Raw genomic sequence first — 20046 nt, 5'->3', positions numbered from 1 at the left:
GGGGAAGGGGAAAAAAATAGTTACAGAGAGGGAAGGAACCAAACTATAAGAGACTCTTAAAAAACTGAGAATAAACTGAGGGTTGATGGGGTGTGGGGGAGAGGGGAAAGTGGGTGATGGGCAGTGAAGAGGGCACCTGTTGGGATGAGCACTGGGTGTTGTATGGAAACCAATTTGACAATAAATTATATATAAAAAAATAAATTTAAAAAAATTTTTTAAAAGGTTGAAAGTAAATAATTTTTCATCCTTCCACTTCTTTACTGAGTTACATTTCAGTTTATCTACAGTTACTCTGTCCCGAATAAATGCTATTCTATAAAATACTGACATGCGCTAGGTGAAATCTGCTACACCCAAGAATGAGATGTTAACACTTATATAACTGAAAAAATAATTTGTAATATGCTAATTCACCAAGATACTCTAAATTTAATGTTAAAAAAAAGCAAATTTTCTTTAAGCAAGAACACAACAATTTTCTTTATATTACACATGGAGGTTTCTTAAAAAACAAATGCTCAAAGTTCTATAATCATATTGCAAGCTAGAAAAATACAATCTCAAGTTTCCTGTGAGAAAAAAAAAAACCCATCTGTTCCTCTGTAGACTGAGGTCACGTACCTTGTGCTTCACAAGCCGACATTCTACTACACATGAGAAGAGATGTTCATGAAAGTCCCAACAAGACAGCAAAGTAAGAAAAATACACTTACAGATGTCATCAGTGGCATCTTCTGAACTTTTCCCTCCACAACACATAATGAAAGGCACTCTTCGTTCAACTACTGCCCGGCACTGCACACACTTCTTCATCAGGCTAGCACAGTCTGGAAAACAGCAATAGGATACTTCTTACAAGAGACAACATGATAAGAGGGTTGGCCTTTTTTGTTCATTTTTAAGTTTCACACTAAGATGGGGCACCTGGGTGGCTCAGTCAGTTAAGCTTCTGATGTCAGCTCAGGTCATGATCTTGCGGTTTGTGGGTTCGAGCCCCACGTCGGGCTCTGTGGTGACAGCTCAGAGCCTGGAGCCTGTTTCGATTCTGCGTCTCCCTCTCTCTGCCCCTCCCCTGCTCACGTACGCTCTCTCCCTCTCTCTCTCTCTCTCTCTCTCTCTCAAAAATAAATAAACTTAAAAAAAATTTAAATTTCACATTAAGATAAACATTAAACAAGTTCTATGAATACACAATTCTATCTTCTTAAAATGTTATCATCTTACAAATGTATATTCTCTAGAGGCAGCCTCTAGAAGAGAGCACCCCTTGTCATGAAAATAATGACATCTTCTAGTAATATATTAGAATAAATTGTCAAAGTTGTTTTTCTGGGTTTTTAACTGTTTTTTTTGTTTTTTTTTTTTGTTTTTTTTTTGAGAGAGAGAGAGGGCATGTGTGAGCAGGGACAGGGCAGAGAGAGAGAGAGAGAAAGAGAGAGAAAATCCTAAGCAGGCTCTCTGCACTGTCAGAATCCCAAAGTGGGGCTTAATCTCACGACCGTGAGATCATGACCAGAGCTGAAATCAAGAGTCAGACAGACGTTCAACAGACTGAACCACCCAGTCACCACCCCCCTTTTTTTTCCACCTGCAAATAAGCACAATTTTATTTATCCCTTTTCAATATGTATACCTTTTATTTTTTTTCATTATTTTTTTCATGCCTTGTGCCCTAGCTAGTTTTTTTTCAACATAATACTTAATTTTATTTTTTTTTAATTTACATCCAAGTTAGTTAGCATATAGTGAAACAATGATTTCAGGAGTAGATTCCTTAGTGCCCCTTACCCATTTAGCCCATCCTCCCTCCCACAACCCCTCCAGTAACCCCTAGTTTGTTCTCCATATCTATGAGTCTCTTCTGTTTTGTCCCCCTCCCTGTTTTTATATTATTTTTGTTTCCCTTCCCTTATGTTCATCTGTTTTGTCTCTTAAAGTCCTCATATCAGTAAAGTCATATGATATTTGTCTTTCTCTAATTTCACTTAGCATAATACCCTCCAGTTCCATCCACGTAGTTGCAAATGGCAAGATTTCATTCTTTTTGATTGCCGAGTAATACTCCATTGAATATATATACCACATCTTCTTTATCCATTCATCCATCGATGGACATTTGGGCTCTTTCCATACTTTGGCTATTGTTGATAGTGCTGCTATAAACATGGGGGTGCATGTGTCCCTTCGAAACAGCACACCTGTATTTCTTGGATAAATACCTAGTAGTGCAATTGCTGGGTTGTAGGGTAGTTCTATTTTTAGTTTTTTGAGGAACCTCCATACTGTTTTCCAGAGTGGCTGCACCAGCTTGCAGTCCCACCAACAAAGCAAAAGAGTCCCTCTTTCTCCGCATCCTTGCCAACATCTGTTGTTGCCTGAGTTGTTAATGTTAGCCATTCTGACAGGTGTGAAGTGGTATCTCATTGTGGCTTTGATTTGTATTTCCCTGATGATGAGTGATATGGAGCATTTTTTCATCTGTCGGTTGGCCATCTGGATGTCTTCTTTGGAGAAGTGTCTATTCATGTCTTTTGCCCATTTCTTCACTGGATTTTTTGTTTTTTGGGTGTTGAGTTTGATAAGTTCTTTATAGATTTTCAATACTAACCCTTTATCTGATATGTTGTTTGCAAATATCTTCTCCCATTCTGTCGGTTGCCTTTTAGTTTTGCTGATTGTTTCCTTCACTGTGCAGAAGCTTTTTATTTTGATGAGGTCCCAGTAGTTCATTTTTGCTTTTGTTTCCCTTGCCTCCAGAGATGTGTTGAGTAAGAAGTCGCTGTGGCCAAGATCAAAGAGGTTTTTGCCTGCTTTCTCCTCGAGGATTTTGATGGCTTCCTGTCTTACATTGAGGTCTTTCATCCATTTTGAGTTTATTTTTGTGTTTGGTGTAAGAAAGTGGTCCAGGATGCTGTCCAGGTTGCTTCTGCCTGTTGCTGTCCAGTTTTCCCAGCACGAGTTGCTGAAGAGACTGTCTTTATTTCCATTGGATATTCTTTCCTGCTTTGTCAAAGATTAGTTGGCCATACATTTGTGGGTCCATTTCTGGGTTCTCTATTCTGTTCCTTTGATCTGAGTGTCTCTTCTTGTGTCAGTACCATACTGTCTTGGTGATTATAGCTTTGTAATACAGATTGAAGTCTGGGATTGTGATGCCTCCTGCTTTGGTTTTCTTTTTCAAGATTGCTTTGGCTATTCGGGGTCTTGTCTGGTTCCATACAAATGTTAGGATTATTTGTTCTAGCTCTGTGAAGAATGATGGTGTCATGTTGATAGGGATTGCACTGAATATGTAGATTGCTTTGGGTAGTATCGACATTTTAACAATATTTGTTCTTACAATTCAAGAGCATGGAATCTTTTTGCATTTTTTTTGTGTCTTCTTCAATTTCTTTCGTAAGCTTTCTATAGTTTTCAGTGTATAGATTTTTCACCTCTTTGGTTAAATTTATTCCTAGGTATCTTATGGTTTTTGGTGCAACTGTAAATGGGATCAATTCCTTGATTTCTCTTCCTGTCGCTTCATTGTTGGTGTATAGGAATGCAACCAATTTCTGTGCATTGATTTTATAACCTGCAACTATGCTGAATTCATGAATCAGTTCTAGCAGTGTTCTGGTGGAATCTTTTGGGTTTTCCATATAAAGTATCACGTCATCTGCGAAGAGTGAAAGTTTGACCTCCTCCTGGCTGATCTGGATGCCTTTTCTTTGTGTTGTGTGATTGCAGAGGCTAAGACTTCCAATACTATGTTGAACAAAAGTGGCGAGAGTGGACATCCCTGTCTTGTTCCTGACCTTAGGGGGAAAGCTCTCAGTTTTTCCAAGTTGAGGATGATATTAGTGTTGGGTCATTCATATATGGCTTTTATGATCTCAAGGTATGATCCCTCTATCCCTACTTTCTTGAGGGTTTTTATCAAGAAAGGATTCTGTATTTTGTCAAATGCTTTCTCTGCATCTGTTGAGAGGGTCATATGGTTCTTGTCCTTTCTTTTATTGATGTGATGAATCATGTTAATTGTTTTGCAGATATTGAACCAGCCCTGCATCCCAGGTATAAATCCCACTTGGTTATGATGAATAATTTTTTTAATGTATTGTTGGATCCGGTTGGCTAATACCTTGTTGAAGATTTTTGCATCCATGTTCATCAGGGAAATTGGTCTACAGTTCTCCTTTTTAGTAGGGCCCCCTTTTATTTTTTAAATAAAAAATGCTTCAAGATCTTAAGGCTTGAGAATAAAGAAGATACTTTTTATAAGTTTTAACTAATATAGAATTATAAGGTTGCTCACATAATTTTCTAAATGTACTTTCTATTGTAAACAGTTTGTCTCTAAAATTCCTAAAATATGTTGAACAATTCTCTTCCTTCTCTATCAAATTGATGTCATTTATTATGGAATTGTTTAGTAACTACTTGTTTAATGTAGTAGCCATGAAAATATCAAAAATATATCATAATGGGCTTTCTAATGTTATGTATCAGAGGAATGCTCTCCCATCCCAAGAGGAAATACCTAGGCAAAATTACAGGTTGTGGATTGTTAATTCTATATCTAAAGTTATTAACTAATTACAAAATAACATCCTGCAATATACCCTTCCTCATTAGCATGTATTATGAACGTATACTCCATATCTTAGTCTATGTACCAAGTGTCTTTATCGTCTCAAAAACAGGGGGGACAAAAAAAACCCAGGAAAATTGTGACAGGTATCCAGGGATAATTTATGTAGACAAGATGGGGCATACGCTCCTAATGGTGCTTGCACTGGTGGACAGAGAAGGATTATCAAGACCAATCTCATGTCAAGGCCCAGACAGAGCTGGGTCTGATGCTGGCCTATGCACGATGCACTAGGTAGGAGCAAATGCTAATAGAAATCTGGTTTGGGATTTGTCTTCAATCTGAGAGCACATTTTTTCCTTAAATTTAGTGGATTAAACTAATTAATTAATTTGATATGTAACAATTATTTGAAATTCTTTTAAGTTAGACTGTTATACTGTTTCTACAAAATCTTTCTTACTCCCCCCCAAAATGGATACAATCTCTCCTTCCTCTGGTCTGTCAAGGCATTTACACTCTTCAAGGCTTCAATACTCTGTTTAACATTACTGGGATATGGACTGCTTCACCATTCCTTGAAAGAGGGGCATTTTCCACCTCAATTTCATCTTCCCTAGCAAATAAATGTTTAACAATTTGTCTGTAAAATGGAGAAAACAATCTACTTCTTAGGGTTGTTGTGAAGATAAGTGAGGAAGTATTCTAAAAGAAATTAAAATGTCTGGTACCAGTCAAGAGCTTAATAAAAGTTAGCTATTCCTCTTGTTATAAAAGTTAGCTGTTACACTTGTTACATCTGAATACAAAGACAATGTAAGAACGTTGGGAAACTCCTGGAGAAAACACCACAATAAGGCCTGAGAATCTGTATTATCAACTACTCATTATAACCAGCTTTCAAGTCTCTTCTGTAGGTATCACTTTGTTCTATCACATGGGTCAGTAAACTACAGCCTATAGGCCAAACCCAACCAGATCCCTGTTTTTAGAAATAAAATTTTAAGGAAGAACAATCCCGCCTATTTATTTACATGCTATCTATGGTTGTTTTTGCACTACAATGGCAGAGTTGAGCAATAGGAAAGAGTTAAGTACTTACTACGGAAACCATGTGGCCTATAGAGTCAAAAATATGATTTGACCCTTTACAAAAAAGTTTGCTAGCCCCTAGACTATGAAAACTTAAGTAACCTGAGCTCTTTTTATTTAAGACAGAAATCTCTTTCCACAAGCCCTCTGACAGTTGATAACAGCCATTATACTAGTCTTTGGAAAACAAAACCAATTACTTGAGGCAGAATGTTATAGGAGGAAACCTTGATCCTTTATTTAGTTAATGAGCTGCCTATCAGAATGAAAAAAACCACCAAGGTTTAAAACAAATCTACGTCAATGAAATTAATCTATCATATAATCTGTGTATTACTTAAATATTACACTGAAAATCAATACCTATTGACTAAACTATTTTATAATAGGAAACACCATGCTTTACTTTGAGCTCATTTAAGTAAAGTATAAGTTGTTAAACTTGTTTAAAATCCTTCACTGACAAATGAAACCAGCAAAGGGAAGAGGAGAATGTTGAACAGTGCATGAATTTGAAAAGAACAAGAGGGGGATATAAAAAGGAAGAGACTCTGAGATAGTATGTTTAAAAGATATTTTAAAACATCATGAACTTTCAATATATCCTCCAAAACAGCTCTTTTAACATAACGACTAAGAAAGGTTAAGAAGGCCAGACAGTATAGCCCCAAATAGTTGCTGTGGGTGATTCAGTAGTGGGGGGGAAAAAGTATGCAGGAGAGGCAATATTAAGGTGAAGACAAATGAAGATGTGCTAATTTTATATGTGAAAAGGCCTAGACTAAATGTTTCAAAATTCATTTTTGGAAATAAATTTCTATTGTGTGTGATAAGAGATCATTTTGTGCTGATACAAATGAAATCAAAATGTGAGCTGGTAGAACATAGCCTGTTCTGCCTTCTCTAACCTCAGAGCAAGGAGGGACATAGGTGACATTGTACATAGTACCGAGGAAGAGATGGAAGGTACTAGAAAGGCTGACCAATGTTTTTGCTCATGGGTTATATATTAAAAAAAACAAAACAAAACAAAACAAAAAAAAAAAAACAAAAAACAAACAAACAAACAAAAAACCTCGAAGCTATACTTTGTTTCATTTTCTAGTTCTATAAAAACACCAAGGAAGTTCTGTACAGGCTACTTACTCTCACAAGCACACATGTGTCCACAAGGTTGAAAAAGAACAGCTGCTTTCTTGTCAGAGCATACCACACATTCTTCAATCTACAAAAAAAGAGGTTACAGCATAAGTGTGAACATGTACAGATAAATCCTGTAACTCTAACAGTTTCTTTTGTATCCAACTGTATTTCCTCTATAAGGAAACACTCTTAGCACAGTGAAACTTCACACACTCTACTTCTCTGTCCCTGACTCCCTGGGTTGCTCATTTTTTCACCTTTATAAACTCTGGCCCTTCATAGGTTCTATTTCCATGTTAGTCTTCCTACCTATCCTAAAGAATGATAAAGAAAACTCCATTTACTCTGTGGTCAGAAAGACCAGAATAGACTTTAATTCTCTTTTACTCAAAAATTACTTTGAAAGAAAAATAAAAGGAACAAATAAAGGAGTATAAAAATAAATCTAAGATAAGCTAGATTTCTAATATTAATAAAAAACCAGCCAGATTAGCAGACTGCTAGGGCCCAAGGGGAATTTTTCTATTTATCCACATCCAAGGAACTCTACCCAACATATCCTTTTCTGGGACCTGGTCAGTTCTCCCATGCTGGTGGGAGTCCATGGCTTTGGCCTGTTCTTTCTCTATAATCTCTAAAGGCACAAGTCTTCCACTATCTATTCATAATATTCCTTAATTTTATCTCCTCTTCATCTCCACTTCATCTGAGTTTTGAGTATGTAACTATTTCTCAACCTTGGCTCTTGGTTTTTTTCAACCCCATCCCACCCCACTGCCCTTGCATTTTTCACTTGTTCTCCCCACTTCTGACACACATTCACATTTACCCATATCTTGTGACATTAATATTACTGCCCCAAAATGATGACCACCACTCATCTATAATTTCACCTAACTAACCAAATTTTGCATGTGCTCTCTCTATGGACTTTCCCAATGTGTACCTTGCTATGTACATAGAATTTCTATAGTTGAATTAACAGGAGAAAGCAGTAAGATATGATTGGTTGGGACCTCTATATTTCTGGATTCAAATTCCAGTCCCAATAAGAACAAATTACCTAATACTGTTCAGCCAAAGTTTTTTTTTTTAATCTAAATGATAAAGAACAAACCCTTCTTCGCAGGGTGGTTAAACCAGATATTATGTATGGAGTGTTTAGTTAAAAAAATCTTTGTAGCCTTAACATTTTCCCCCTTTGGATTTTTTTCCTCAGGTTACATTCCCAGGAATGAAATTACTAAATCAAAGCATGTTTATTGCAAAGGTTCACAAATACTGTCAGTATGGTCTCTCAAAAACATGAACCCATTTATTCAGCCTCCAGCAGTGTTTAAAAGAGTGTGCATTTTCCACTGTCCAGGATAGCATTTTTTAAATTTTATTTATGCTAATTTGATAGGAATTATTAATGGTAATTCATAATTTTTTATTTATATTTCCTTAACTGCTAAGGAGATAAAGCTTATTTACTCCCCCTTCCTCCAAATATTAGTTTTATAATTTGTTTGATCTTTAATGAAGATGTTCATTACTCTTTAACCACTTGGGGTCACTATTTCTTTATATTCAAAGCTCTGTAGCTAACCTGGCAAATCTGTTTGGTGGGTATGTTACTTTTTGTACTTTTCTGCAGGTTTGAAAATTTTATAACTTGAAAGTCAAACTGAAAGCCTACCGATTCTTGGAATTCAGAAATGGTCTAGAAAGGTATGACAGCACATTCTTCCCTCTCTACCTGCTCCATCAATTTTCCCTTTGTAGACACTCTTGTCTGTGTATCATCACACAGGGGAAAGAACAGGGACTTAAGAATCATGAGACCTGCATTTGATTCTTTGAGTACACTTCTTTGAGCTTCAATTTTTCCAACTGTGAATCCTAGAGTTAGACAACCAGTAAGGGTTATTCAGTATCTGGGACTCCACTTCTGGCAACCTGGGGCTCTGAACTCTGAACTTTACATCTCTCTCAAAGCACCTACAACATCCGATATGGCAAAGTAGATTTTAATCTAAGTTTACCAGCACATTACCAGTTTTTAGCAGCTAATTATCATATTCAACTCTGTCCTGACTACAAAACATGTGCTCAATAAAGATTTGTTAAAATAAGGCTTAATCCAACACAAAAAGTTTCAGGCCCAACAACAGAATGCATAGATCAATCTAAAAAATAAGAGAATGGCTTGAATTTTTACCCTTTCAGATTCTTTCCCAAACTGTTGCTTAGTGAGCAGGTAACTAAAGCAAATTATAAATACCAAGTAGAATGATCTGCATTAATCTATTAAGCAGGGATGACCTAGATAGAATGCATATAAAATGCCAACACAGCACCTGCAGTTACGAGACTGTCTGCACTTAACAGACAGTTAAGTGTTGTTAGTTCATCCTTCCCACCTTTACAAAGAGACTAAACAGCTATACACACCTTACTACTCCAAAATCCTCTATCCAAAAATAACTTCCTTGTAATTTTCCTGTGCCAAAAATTTTACCAAAGATTTGTTCATTTGGATCACAGAAAACATCTAGTTTTAGAAGGCTCCCTATGAAAATGTACAAAGCACTGGCAAGGTAACACCTTTTAAGTCATTGCCAGCTAATTCATTACAAGAATTAGTGCCAGCTCCTTTCTAATTAATGAAGGTTAATGAACAGCTTAAGAAACATCAAGGGAATAATGAAGAGAATAAAAAGAGAACAAAAAAAAGAGTATAAGCTTTATAAATGAAACCAAAGAAAACCAAAGAGATCTTTTGGTTTAAGCTACTCACCTTAAGAGAAATCATTTGTAAAAAACTTAAATCTCATTTTAACACACACACAGGGAAAAACTAACAAGGAAAATCAATTATTTCAGTACAACCAAAATGGGTAAGACAACATAGTTATGATAGAGCACTAAGTTACACAGAAAAAGAATGAAACCAGAAACCTAGAAACGAGTAATACTTCTCAAAAAGTAGAGTCAGACAAGATAAGAAGTTCAGAGTGGATACAGAATTTGGCCCTCGCTAACAGCAAGATGACAGACAGACTTTATTTGCCTCTTGGTGGGACACAATACAAAGTGAGTACCACCATCTGTGAGAATTTCTTGCCAAAAATGTTTAAGCTGACCCTAATCAAGCTGTTAGATCTAACTTCCAGTTTACAGGAAACACAGAGGATAAAGAAACAAATTACACAACACTTTGATAAAACAATCAAATCCAGAATGTGTGACATTCTACAAAAAACAAACAAACAAACAACTGGTGTTTTATGAAGATGAATGCAAGAGAGTCCGTGTACTCAAAAAAGGTGCAATATATAATAACTACAATGAAAAATGGGATTAAGTACAGCTTTAGGTTATAAAAGCAAAATAGATTGATTTTTAATTTCTATAGTTTCTATATACAAAGAAGGAAACTCAAAATTGTTTTCTTGATAAATATATAAATCATACATTCTTAAATTTAAATCATCCTTTTTTTTTTTTTTTTAATGTTTATTTTTGAGACACAGAAGGAGCATGAACAGAGGAGGGGCAGAGAGAGAGGGAGACACAGAATCCAAAGCAGGCTCCAGACTCTGAGCTGTCAGCACAGAGCCTGATGCAGCGCTCAAACCCACGAACTGTGAAATCATAACCTGAGCCAAAGTCAGACACTGAACCTGAGCCACCCAGGCACCTCAAATTTAAATCATTCTTACAACAAAGTTTAACAGACATATGGCATCATATAATCTTATTTATCATTATTTATAATCTCAAAGAACTTCATAAAGTGATAAAATATTGTATTAAAAATATATTACCTTTGTCCTTGACTGAACTTGTTCTTTACAGATGAGGCATTTCTTGACTCGTGGAGAACACAAAGAACAGGTAGCAATATGTCCACATGGGCCAAAAAGAGTATCTCTCTTCATATCTGAGCACACCATGCACTCTTCTAAGGTTTCAGAATCATTACTAATCATGGAAGGACTTCGAGAACCCACTTGACCACTAATAAAAGAAAATACTTCTCATCAATCCTATCAGAATATCTATATTACAACTTCATTAAAATATTTTTAAAACATCTAGAGCATCATTCGTATACATAAAAACAGCTTTAGTTATATTAAAAAATTAAGCTTTAACATCTGTATATGAAACACTGCATACCATATTTTTCCATTTGTATACATCTCTGCATCTTTACAGGCTTCTGATACTATTTAAATTTCAAATTGAACAAATAGCTCACCCAATGGAAAAGGGTGAATCTTCTTCTAACAAAGAAACCAAAAACACTAGTAATAAAAAATTTAACATAAACAGTTTCACTCAGAATCTGTTACCTATAAAGAACCAGCAGAGAAGGGCATAGGAATAAAACACAAATTCTAGCTAGAGCCCACATTAGTTATCCTAACTACAGACAGAATGAAGTATCATGAGAGTCCACAACTGACAGGGCACTGTGGAAAATACGTCACTGCAGCTGCTGTTTTGACATTTCTTTAAATGTATCCTTAAGGGGCATAAAATTCTACTATGGAAAGACAGAACACATCTATAAATAATTGGATACAAGACACAGAAATACATATATATGACCAACTACAGCTATACAAAAGAGATACTCTGTTTCTACCATAATCTTCAGAAACTCATGAACATCCATACACACACACACACACACACACACACACACACACACACACACACTGGTTCCATCTTAGACCCCAGAATTAAAGTTACTACTGCAGGAATTATAGTGCTTTATATCTATATTTTTAGATATGCTCTGTCCTGCTGTAATAGAATTTTATGTTCCTCAAGGACACACTTAAAGAAATGTATACACCTCATATGAATTTCTCCATTAACAGCTCAATGTATAGATTCCAAAGAGATGTCATTTCATCTCCACACCCAAATTAAAAGAGAGGCAAGAGAACACAAAGATTAAGGGAAAACTACCAAAATGTTGAATGGCCAGAACCAGGTATAAATGGCAGTAATAGCTGCACAGCATTGTTGGGATAAAAAACAAAATATACATACCTCTTTATATGTCTACAATATTTCATAATAAGAAAAGCAATTGTGTTATAAATAATTAAAATTACTGACATATTTTACTTTTAGAAAAAAAAAAGACAAGTGCGAAATCATTTTTAGAGAAAACCCCATCAGGAATCGGTTCCTTCATGTGTTCATTCTTTCAATCCTTCAGTGATACTTAGTGAGTGAGTGTCTGTCAGGCACTGTACAAGGTGCTAGAATTATTACAGACTTTGTGTGACATACACCCTACTGGTGAGCATGTATACTGCCTCTCTTATAAAAGTCTACCAAGCACCTGGGTGGCTCAGCTGGTTAAGTGTCTGACTCTGGATTTCGGCTCAGGTCATGATCTCATGGTTTTTGAGATCAAGCCCTGTATCGGGCTCTCCACTGACAGTGCAGAACCTGCTTAGGATTCTCTCACTCTCTATCTCTGCCCCTTCCCCATTCGCATTTGCGCTCTCTCTCCCTTTCTCTCTCTGTCTCTCTCTCTCAGAATACATAAACATTTTTTTTTAAGTCTATTAAAAATTTCAGGGCACTTGGGTGGCTGAGTCAGTTAAGTGTCTAACTCTTGATTTCCGCTCAGGTCGTGATCTCATGGTTTGTGGGTTCAAGCCCCACACTGGGCTTTGCACTGACAGCATGAAGCCTGCTTGGGATTCTGTCTCCCTCTCACTCTGCCCCTCCCTTGCTTGCTCTCTCTCTCTCTCTCTCAAAATAAATAAACATTTAAAAAAATAAAAGTCTATCACAATTTTGAATACATCTAACATTAATCACAGCAATTTCACTAGTACTTCTTCCTATAGATGAATTCCTCTAATGTATAGGAGTACTAGAAGATCAGGCTGGTTTAGAAAAGTTTCTTAGCACTTATTATGCATAAAGCATCGTATTTAGTAATGCAGAGAATAGGACACTAAGTAAGAGACACAGTGTCTGGAGAAAAATTTTTAAGGAAGAAAGCATCAACACAAGGAAGATGAGCAAAGACCAAGACATTCTCAAGTAATCAAGTCCTCCATTATGAAACCACATGGTGCTTTACAAAGAACAGTAAGTTTTATGACAAGAAATGATACAAACCTGACTTTTTCCTTATGACACTTTGCCAGTGCTTTGCAGAGGCTTGGATCAGGACAGAGATCAAGCGGCGATTGACCTTTCTTATTTCGAATGCTAAGGTCAGCACCATTGGCAGCCAAAAAACAGGCAATAGATGCTGCACTCTTCTTCTCCGCCCCCTGGGTACCAAGTCCCATTATTAACTGAAATCAAATGAAAAGAGTCATTATTTTCCCTTTAAGAATCTGTTATCAGTTCTCATCCCTAAATGTGTGTGTGCACGTCTGAGTGTATATTATATAAAAATTATATAAAAATGTCTGGAAAGAACTCACAGCCTACACAAGTATGGTGGGCATTTATGAGCTGCAGTCCTAACATCCATTCCCCTTCACTCCAGTTTTCTCAGGAATATAGTATGAGGAATGATCCACTCTTTAGTTTTACAGGTGGACCAAAGAAGGCTGAGACCAGTCAGATATCCACTTCATCTAGGTGATTAGTTCAGGGATGACAAATCAGATCAATTAAGGTCAATAAAACTCAAGACCAGGACTTCTGATTTAAGATATTGAGGAAACAGTACTCTCATTTCTTTTTTTTTTTTTTTCTTATGTTTTATATTTGAGAGAGAGGCAGAGAGCAAGTAGGGGAGGGGCAGAGAGAGAGACAGAATCCAAAGCAGGCTCCAGGCTCTGAGCTGTCAGCACAGAGCCCTACGTGGGGCTCAAACTCGCAAACCATGAGATGGTGACCTGAGCCGAAGTCAGACACTTAACCGACTGAGCCACCCAGGCGCTCCAACAGTACTCTCCTTTCTACTCAATTGAGCTCTGGAGCTGTTAGCAACTGACATGAAATAGTAAGAGGAGAGACAACAGAGAAAAGAACCAACACCAAGGAAGTGAGCCAAGAAAAGGAGAAGGCAATTAATCAGGTTTTGATTTCATCTGAGCTACTGACTCAAACATGTTATCAAACATCTGTAGAGCATCTGTAACAGACCAAGTACTATTTTTAGCACTTTCCATGAATTAACTCATTTAATCTTTGTAACAACCTTATTACGGAATTAATTATTTCACTCCCTCCTTTTTACAATGAGAAAAAGGAGGTACACAAAGGTTAGAGAATTTAGCTATGGACATAGAGAAAGGTGGCAATTCTACAACACTTTGGTCTCAGACCCCCTTTGCAGTCTTAAAAATGATTCTAAAGTTTATATGGAATGGTCAAAGACTTAGAATAAGTCAAACAACTTTGAAAAAGAAGAAAAAAGTTGGGAAGACTTATACTACCTGAGTTGAATGTTTACTATAAAGCTACAGTAATTAAGACAATAGGGTTGGCATTACATACCTAAAGACACAATCAACAGAACAGAATACAGGATCTAGAGAGACTTCACATGATATGGTTTATCGATTTGGGACAAACGCACAGCAGACAATTCAGTAGAAAAAGACAGTCTTTTCAACAAATGGTGGTGGAATAACTGGAACATCCACAAGGAAAAAAATGAACTTTGATCCATACCTAATACTATATATAAAAATTAACTCAAAATGAATGGTAGTGCTAAATGTAACAGCTGAAACGTTATAAACTTCTAGTACAAAAGGGGAGAGAACCTTAGTGTCCTTGGCTTTGGCAAAGATTTTTCAGATAGGATACTACACAAAAAGCACAAACAATGACAGAAAAATTTATAAATTAGATCTCATAAAAATTAAGAACTTCTGCTCTTGCAAAAACACTATTAAAAGAATGAAAAGACAAGTCACAGACCGGGAAGAAATTTGTGCAAATCCCATAAACTGATAGGGAACTTGAATTCAGACTCTCAAAACTCAATAGTAACAAAACAGCTCAACAAAAGAATGCACAAAAGATGGGAACAGACACTTCATCAAATATATGTAAGTACAAGCAAATGAAAAGATGTTCAATATCAGGCAGTGGTCATTAGGGAAATGCAAATCAAAATCCCAGCATAGCACTACACACTCAACATGAATGGCTAAAGTTAAAAAAGAACAACCAAACAACTTTCAACTTTCACTAAGAATTTGAAGCAATGTAGTTAGAATTAACTATTGCTTAGTTCATACACTATATTTCTACATATGCGGTTCTGAAAAAATATTTCATTAGATTAAATTAGCCATAAATTTAAGATCTTGCATTAAAAGATACTTCCAAAAAAAAAAAAAAAAAAAAAAAGATTCTTCCAGTAGTACTGAATTAAAGATTAATTTACTCACTGTGTTTTTGGATGGCTCCCATGCAGCATCAACCTTCCCCACATCCTGCATATCTTGGAGTTGACGTAGCTGAGACAAGGTATGGTGCCTCAGAGCTTCGTGCAAAGGAGTATCCCCATCTTTATCCTGAATATCTAATTTGGCACCTGCACGGACCAAAAGCTAAAAGAGAAAGACATCCCATTTGCTAAGGTCTCTCTGGCCCACAAGAAATTACAACATATCTAAAGTAACAGTGACAGAGCCCTGGACCTACCTGAAGGGGTTTGCCACTAAAGCCAATTATTTTTATATTTTCGCTTTCTACTCTCAAAACTCCTGTGTCTCCTTTACAAATAGTGATGAGCTCTGGTTACTCAAATATATCGAATCAGAGAAAACAGAAAGAAATGAGAACCAATTCACAGACTCCAAGATCAAGATAACTGGGAGAAATTGAAGACTTTTTTTCTCTTTTTCTTTCCTTCCTTCCTTCCTTCTCCTTTCTTCCTTTCTGCCTTCTCCTTCTTTCTCCTTCCTTCTTCCTTCCAGATTTTATTTTTTAAAGTAATCTTTAAAGTAATCTTCATAATAAATGTGAAGTGTTCACTAAACTACAACCTCTGATATAAAATGCATAATTGATATACTTCAGTAGATGTTTTAAGTAGCAAATATAACTTTGTAGTTAAGGCTTTGCTTATGGTACTTTTTAACGATTTTCCTAATTCTTTCTACAAATGCTGTCAGAGTTTTAGTAAAACACCATAATCAATCTCAAGCATATGGTCTTACCTGTCTTGGCAAATGGCCATTTTTTGGTGGTGTTTTGTTTTTTGGGTTTTTTTAAATTTTTCCCCAGAAGTTTACATGAGATGTCACTCTCTGACAGTGTTTCTCAAATTTGAACATGCGTGAGAATTACCTGGTGGGCTTGTTAAAGCACAGAATGCTAGTTCCCACCCCTGCAGTTTCTGATTTACTCGGTCTGAGGAGCCCAAGAATTTTCTACCAAGGTCCCAGGTGATGCCGATGCTGCTGGCTCAGCTTCTAAGCTTTAAGAATCACTGCTCTACAAAAAAATTTTAAACTGATAATCTTTCAAATATTTTGTCTGGAATATCAGGTTAGTCAAATATGTATATATTTGTGGCAAACGTCCAGCCTAAGTTTTTAATTATAGTTCACTCTCAATTATACAACCCTGGGATCAGGACCCTAGCCAAAATCAAGTCAGACACTCAAACAGCTGAGCTATCCAGGAGCCCCAGGAATGTACTTTTTAAAAAACTAATTTATATATTACTTTGAAATTCTCTGATTTAATATTTTGGCAACAAAATTACATAACAGACTTTGAATATCAGTTTTAAGATTTTCCCCATTATAAATTAAAACTCTCTGCCCAGTATTAGCCAAAACTCATAATTTGTTCATCTAACTATGCCTTCTGAAAAATCTATGTATCATTTTCAAGACCTTCTAGAAATCTATCTGGTAAAACACACTTGTAAGATTCTTGTTAGTAAATACTTTACCCTCACAATCTGGGTGTGCTGTCGTTCAACAGCAAGGTGAAGGGCAGTTTGCTGGTTCACATTCTGGATATCGAGGTTCGCATTACCCTGAACAAGAAGAACAAAGTTTATATACTCAACATTTGACAATCGTAAGCAACACTAAAACTATAACTCTTCATGAGAAATAAATAACACAAACACTGCTGACCACTTTCCTCTCTTCTAACTACTGCAACACTGTTCTCATAACAGTTGCTGGTAATACAGGAAGAACCAGATGGGGCAGCATCTTTCAGAGGCAGAAAAGCAAGCTTACAATAATTATTTTTACTATAGTGACTCCATCCAGGAACAGTTAAATGACAAAGTTCAATACAAAGCTCAAACACAGCTCCTTCTCAAGCTCCATTATACAGCAATAGAGACAATTAGCTCCTTTTAACTGTAAATAGTATTTCCTAAAACGTTCTATTAATGAATCGTCATATTGGATTTAGATTTACTCTAATGACCTAATAAGGTCATGTACCCTTGCTGCATAACTGAGCTCTTATTCAGTGAAAAGGAACTTCACTTGAGGATGAGAAGACAATGTTTAATTAGTATATAAAAATACTTACTAAAGGGAAAGCAGAAAGCCCTACCAGGGTCCTGGGGTAGTCAAAGCCCTATATGAGAACAGCTGATGCCAAGGACAGAGGAAAGAAGCAAAAGTCCAGAACTTACTGGCATCAGGGGACCTAGAGCTTCAGGAACTTAAGCAAGCATTCCACCATCTCACACTCATTTCCTTGCTTCTAACATGGTGACAGTACAACCTACTACACAGGGTCAATGGGATTATGGGGTTCAGGGTGGGCTGCCCCTAAATAATGCCACTTTGGCATACTAATTATTTTGAATTAAAGTTACTTAAACAGCTAGCACAAGGACACTCAGACCTTCCTTTGTCTCCTGAAAGCAAGAAATAAATTCCCCATGTGAAGGCTATCTTCCTTGACCCTGGAGGGTAGAAGGCATCCTTATTGTCAGAAATAGGGAATTAAAGGCCAAGAATGGACTATGTAAATAAATTTTGTTACTTCATTTATTTATTTGCTACCCCAAGCCCAAACCCCTTTGTGAATTCTCCACAAGTAACTGTTTGTGTAAAAGGTACAAAGGCTGCCTGCTTTGGTCACTTAGGAGAGTCTCATATCTGAGCTCCCATGTATGCAATATTGAACATGTTTTTCTCCTGTGGTTATGTCTCACGTCAGGTTAATTATTAGACCGGCCAAAGAAACGGGAAAGAAAAATTTTCTTTCCGTCCGTAAGGATTAAGAAAAATAACATGTAAATTGCCTAACACAATGTCTTATATACTAATAATTTTAAAAATGGAACTAAGCAAAGGGCTACAGATTCAAAAGATAAACTTTATCATTCTGTTTAGCCCTCTGATTACAACTCTGAAACCCACCTGTGCCCTTGCTTGGGTACAGCTCAAGCTCTACTAATACTATGACATTCTAGAAGATGGGAGTTTCTGATTTGTTTTTATTAGTTATGTTTCTCTGAGTGTAATTACAAGGAACTTGATCTTAGCTTGTTTTCTTATCATGCCTTGTTCTCATATAAATGCAGAAAGTGAGGGATTTTCTTTTTAAGTTTCCTAAACTTTCCATCATTAGATTTTCCTAGTATTGAACCATATTCGTTGTATGAATGTACCATAATTCATTTATCTAGACACTAGCTGATGAACATTTGACTTGGTTCCAGTTAGAGGTTATTACAAATAAAGCTGCTACAAATGTTTAGTACAAGTATTTGCATGGAAATATGTCCCGAGTTCTCTTGGGTACATACCTAAAAGGGGGATTGCTGGGTTGTATAGTGAATACATGTTTAACTTTATTAAGAACTGCCAAATTGTTTTCAAAGTGGCTGCTTTGAAAAACACCAGCAATGTACGTGAATTCTAACTGTTCCACATCCTAACCAACATTCTGTTTTGTTAGCATTTTTAGTTTTAGTCATTTTCATTGGTGATCAGTATTTCATTGTGGTCACAATTTCTAATCCCCTCGTGATCTACGGTAATTTAAGCTAAATTGCAGGATATATGGTCCACATACAGAAAATACTTGTATTTCTGTATATTTGCAATATACAATTAGAGACTGAAATTTTAAACAACTTACAATAGCATGAAAAAATTACTTAAAGATAAATCTAAAAAAAAAAGATAATTCTAAAATGTGCAGAACCAAATTGCCATGACTTTCTAATAGAAATAATCCAATTCTAAAATTTAGATGGAAATTCAAAAGATCTTAAAGTAATTTTAAGAAAGAAGAACAAAGTTGGAGGGTTAACTAACTGATTTTAAGACTTACTAAAAAACAACAATTACCAAGACAGTGTAATATGGTCAGTTATCTGTATCTTGAATTGAAAAGGAAATTATCCCAATTAACAATACTTTTATGGGCAGTAACTTCAATATTTAATAACCAAGGCTTACTAGTCAATGGTTCTGTAATAGTACCGTACGGTGACAGATGGTAGCTACGCTTGCGGTAAGCACAGCACAACAAGCAGCATTCAAGTTGTCAAACCACGGCGTCGTACGCCTGAAGCAGATGCAACACCGAGTGCCAACTACACTTCAAGAAAGAATAAAGGCTTAAAATGGCAACTATTTCTTTATCTTAACTTCCATAGTTCATGGGGTGTCTATCTTCTGATGTGGTACTTAATTATACACAATGAACTATTCGCTAAATTTGTCTGCTATTTCATCTTCTTCAGTAGCCTGTAAGCTCCTTGAAATCAGAGATCGTAAGTAATTCTTTGGTAACTTCAACGCTTCCATATGACATATGCTTGACTGAGATATTTAAAAGTTTTGCTGGAAAACCTAAAACATCATAAAACTACACGAACTAAGTTCCCCCAAAATCCAATACCATAAGAATGTAGCATTATCTTATCTCAGAGATGAATGGAATGACTGAAGTGAACCCGTACTGCTATCCAGTCAGATTCCAGGAATCCAGCAGGAGTCATGAACTGAACCGCCAGATCCTGGCTGCAGTCTTGTTACTAGATGGCAACTGGCCACACTAGCTTTGATATCAACATGATGGTCCTTGGTCCTTGTACAACAGTGGTAGTGATTCTGGGAAATCTCTGTTCGTTGATACCTATTTCACTGGACTAATCCAGAACACTGTGGGAGGGAATACAAGGGGCTAAGGGAACCCCCTCAACCCTTACACCCATATACACACCACCTCCCTCCATTTAAGAACCCATGTTAGGCAGAAGAATGAAAACGCACCATATCTGAATTTGCATCATC

The 20046-nt window shown here is 36.4% G+C and overlaps 1 protein-coding gene across 1 annotated transcript in view; it reads right to left on the bottom strand.

Annotated features, from left to right (window-relative positions):
• Positions 1-20046, bottom strand: part of MIB1 (MIB E3 ubiquitin protein ligase 1) — a 124756-nt gene that overhangs the window by 12593 nt on the left and 92117 nt on the right. Inside the window, exons 14-19 of the mRNA XM_045457699.1 lie at positions 16716-16802; positions 15199-15360; positions 12956-13137; positions 10624-10816; positions 6815-6893; positions 717-830 (exon numbers count right to left, since the gene is read on the bottom strand). Of these exons, the coding sequence (XP_045313655.1) occupies positions 717-830; positions 6815-6893; positions 10624-10816; positions 12956-13137; positions 15199-15360; positions 16716-16802 (817 nt within the window). The remainder of the gene's footprint in view (positions 1-716; positions 831-6814; positions 6894-10623; positions 10817-12955; positions 13138-15198; positions 15361-16715; positions 16803-20046) is intronic.

This window comes from Leopardus geoffroyi, chromosome D3 (genome assembly GCF_018350155.1).
Source record: "Leopardus geoffroyi isolate Oge1 chromosome D3, O.geoffroyi_Oge1_pat1.0, whole genome shotgun sequence".
NCBI classification, from domain to species: Eukaryota; Metazoa; Chordata; class Mammalia; order Carnivora; family Felidae; genus Leopardus; species Leopardus geoffroyi.
The sequence above is the reverse complement of the archived record's forward strand: the minus strand, read 5'-3'. Positions and strand labels throughout refer to the sequence as shown.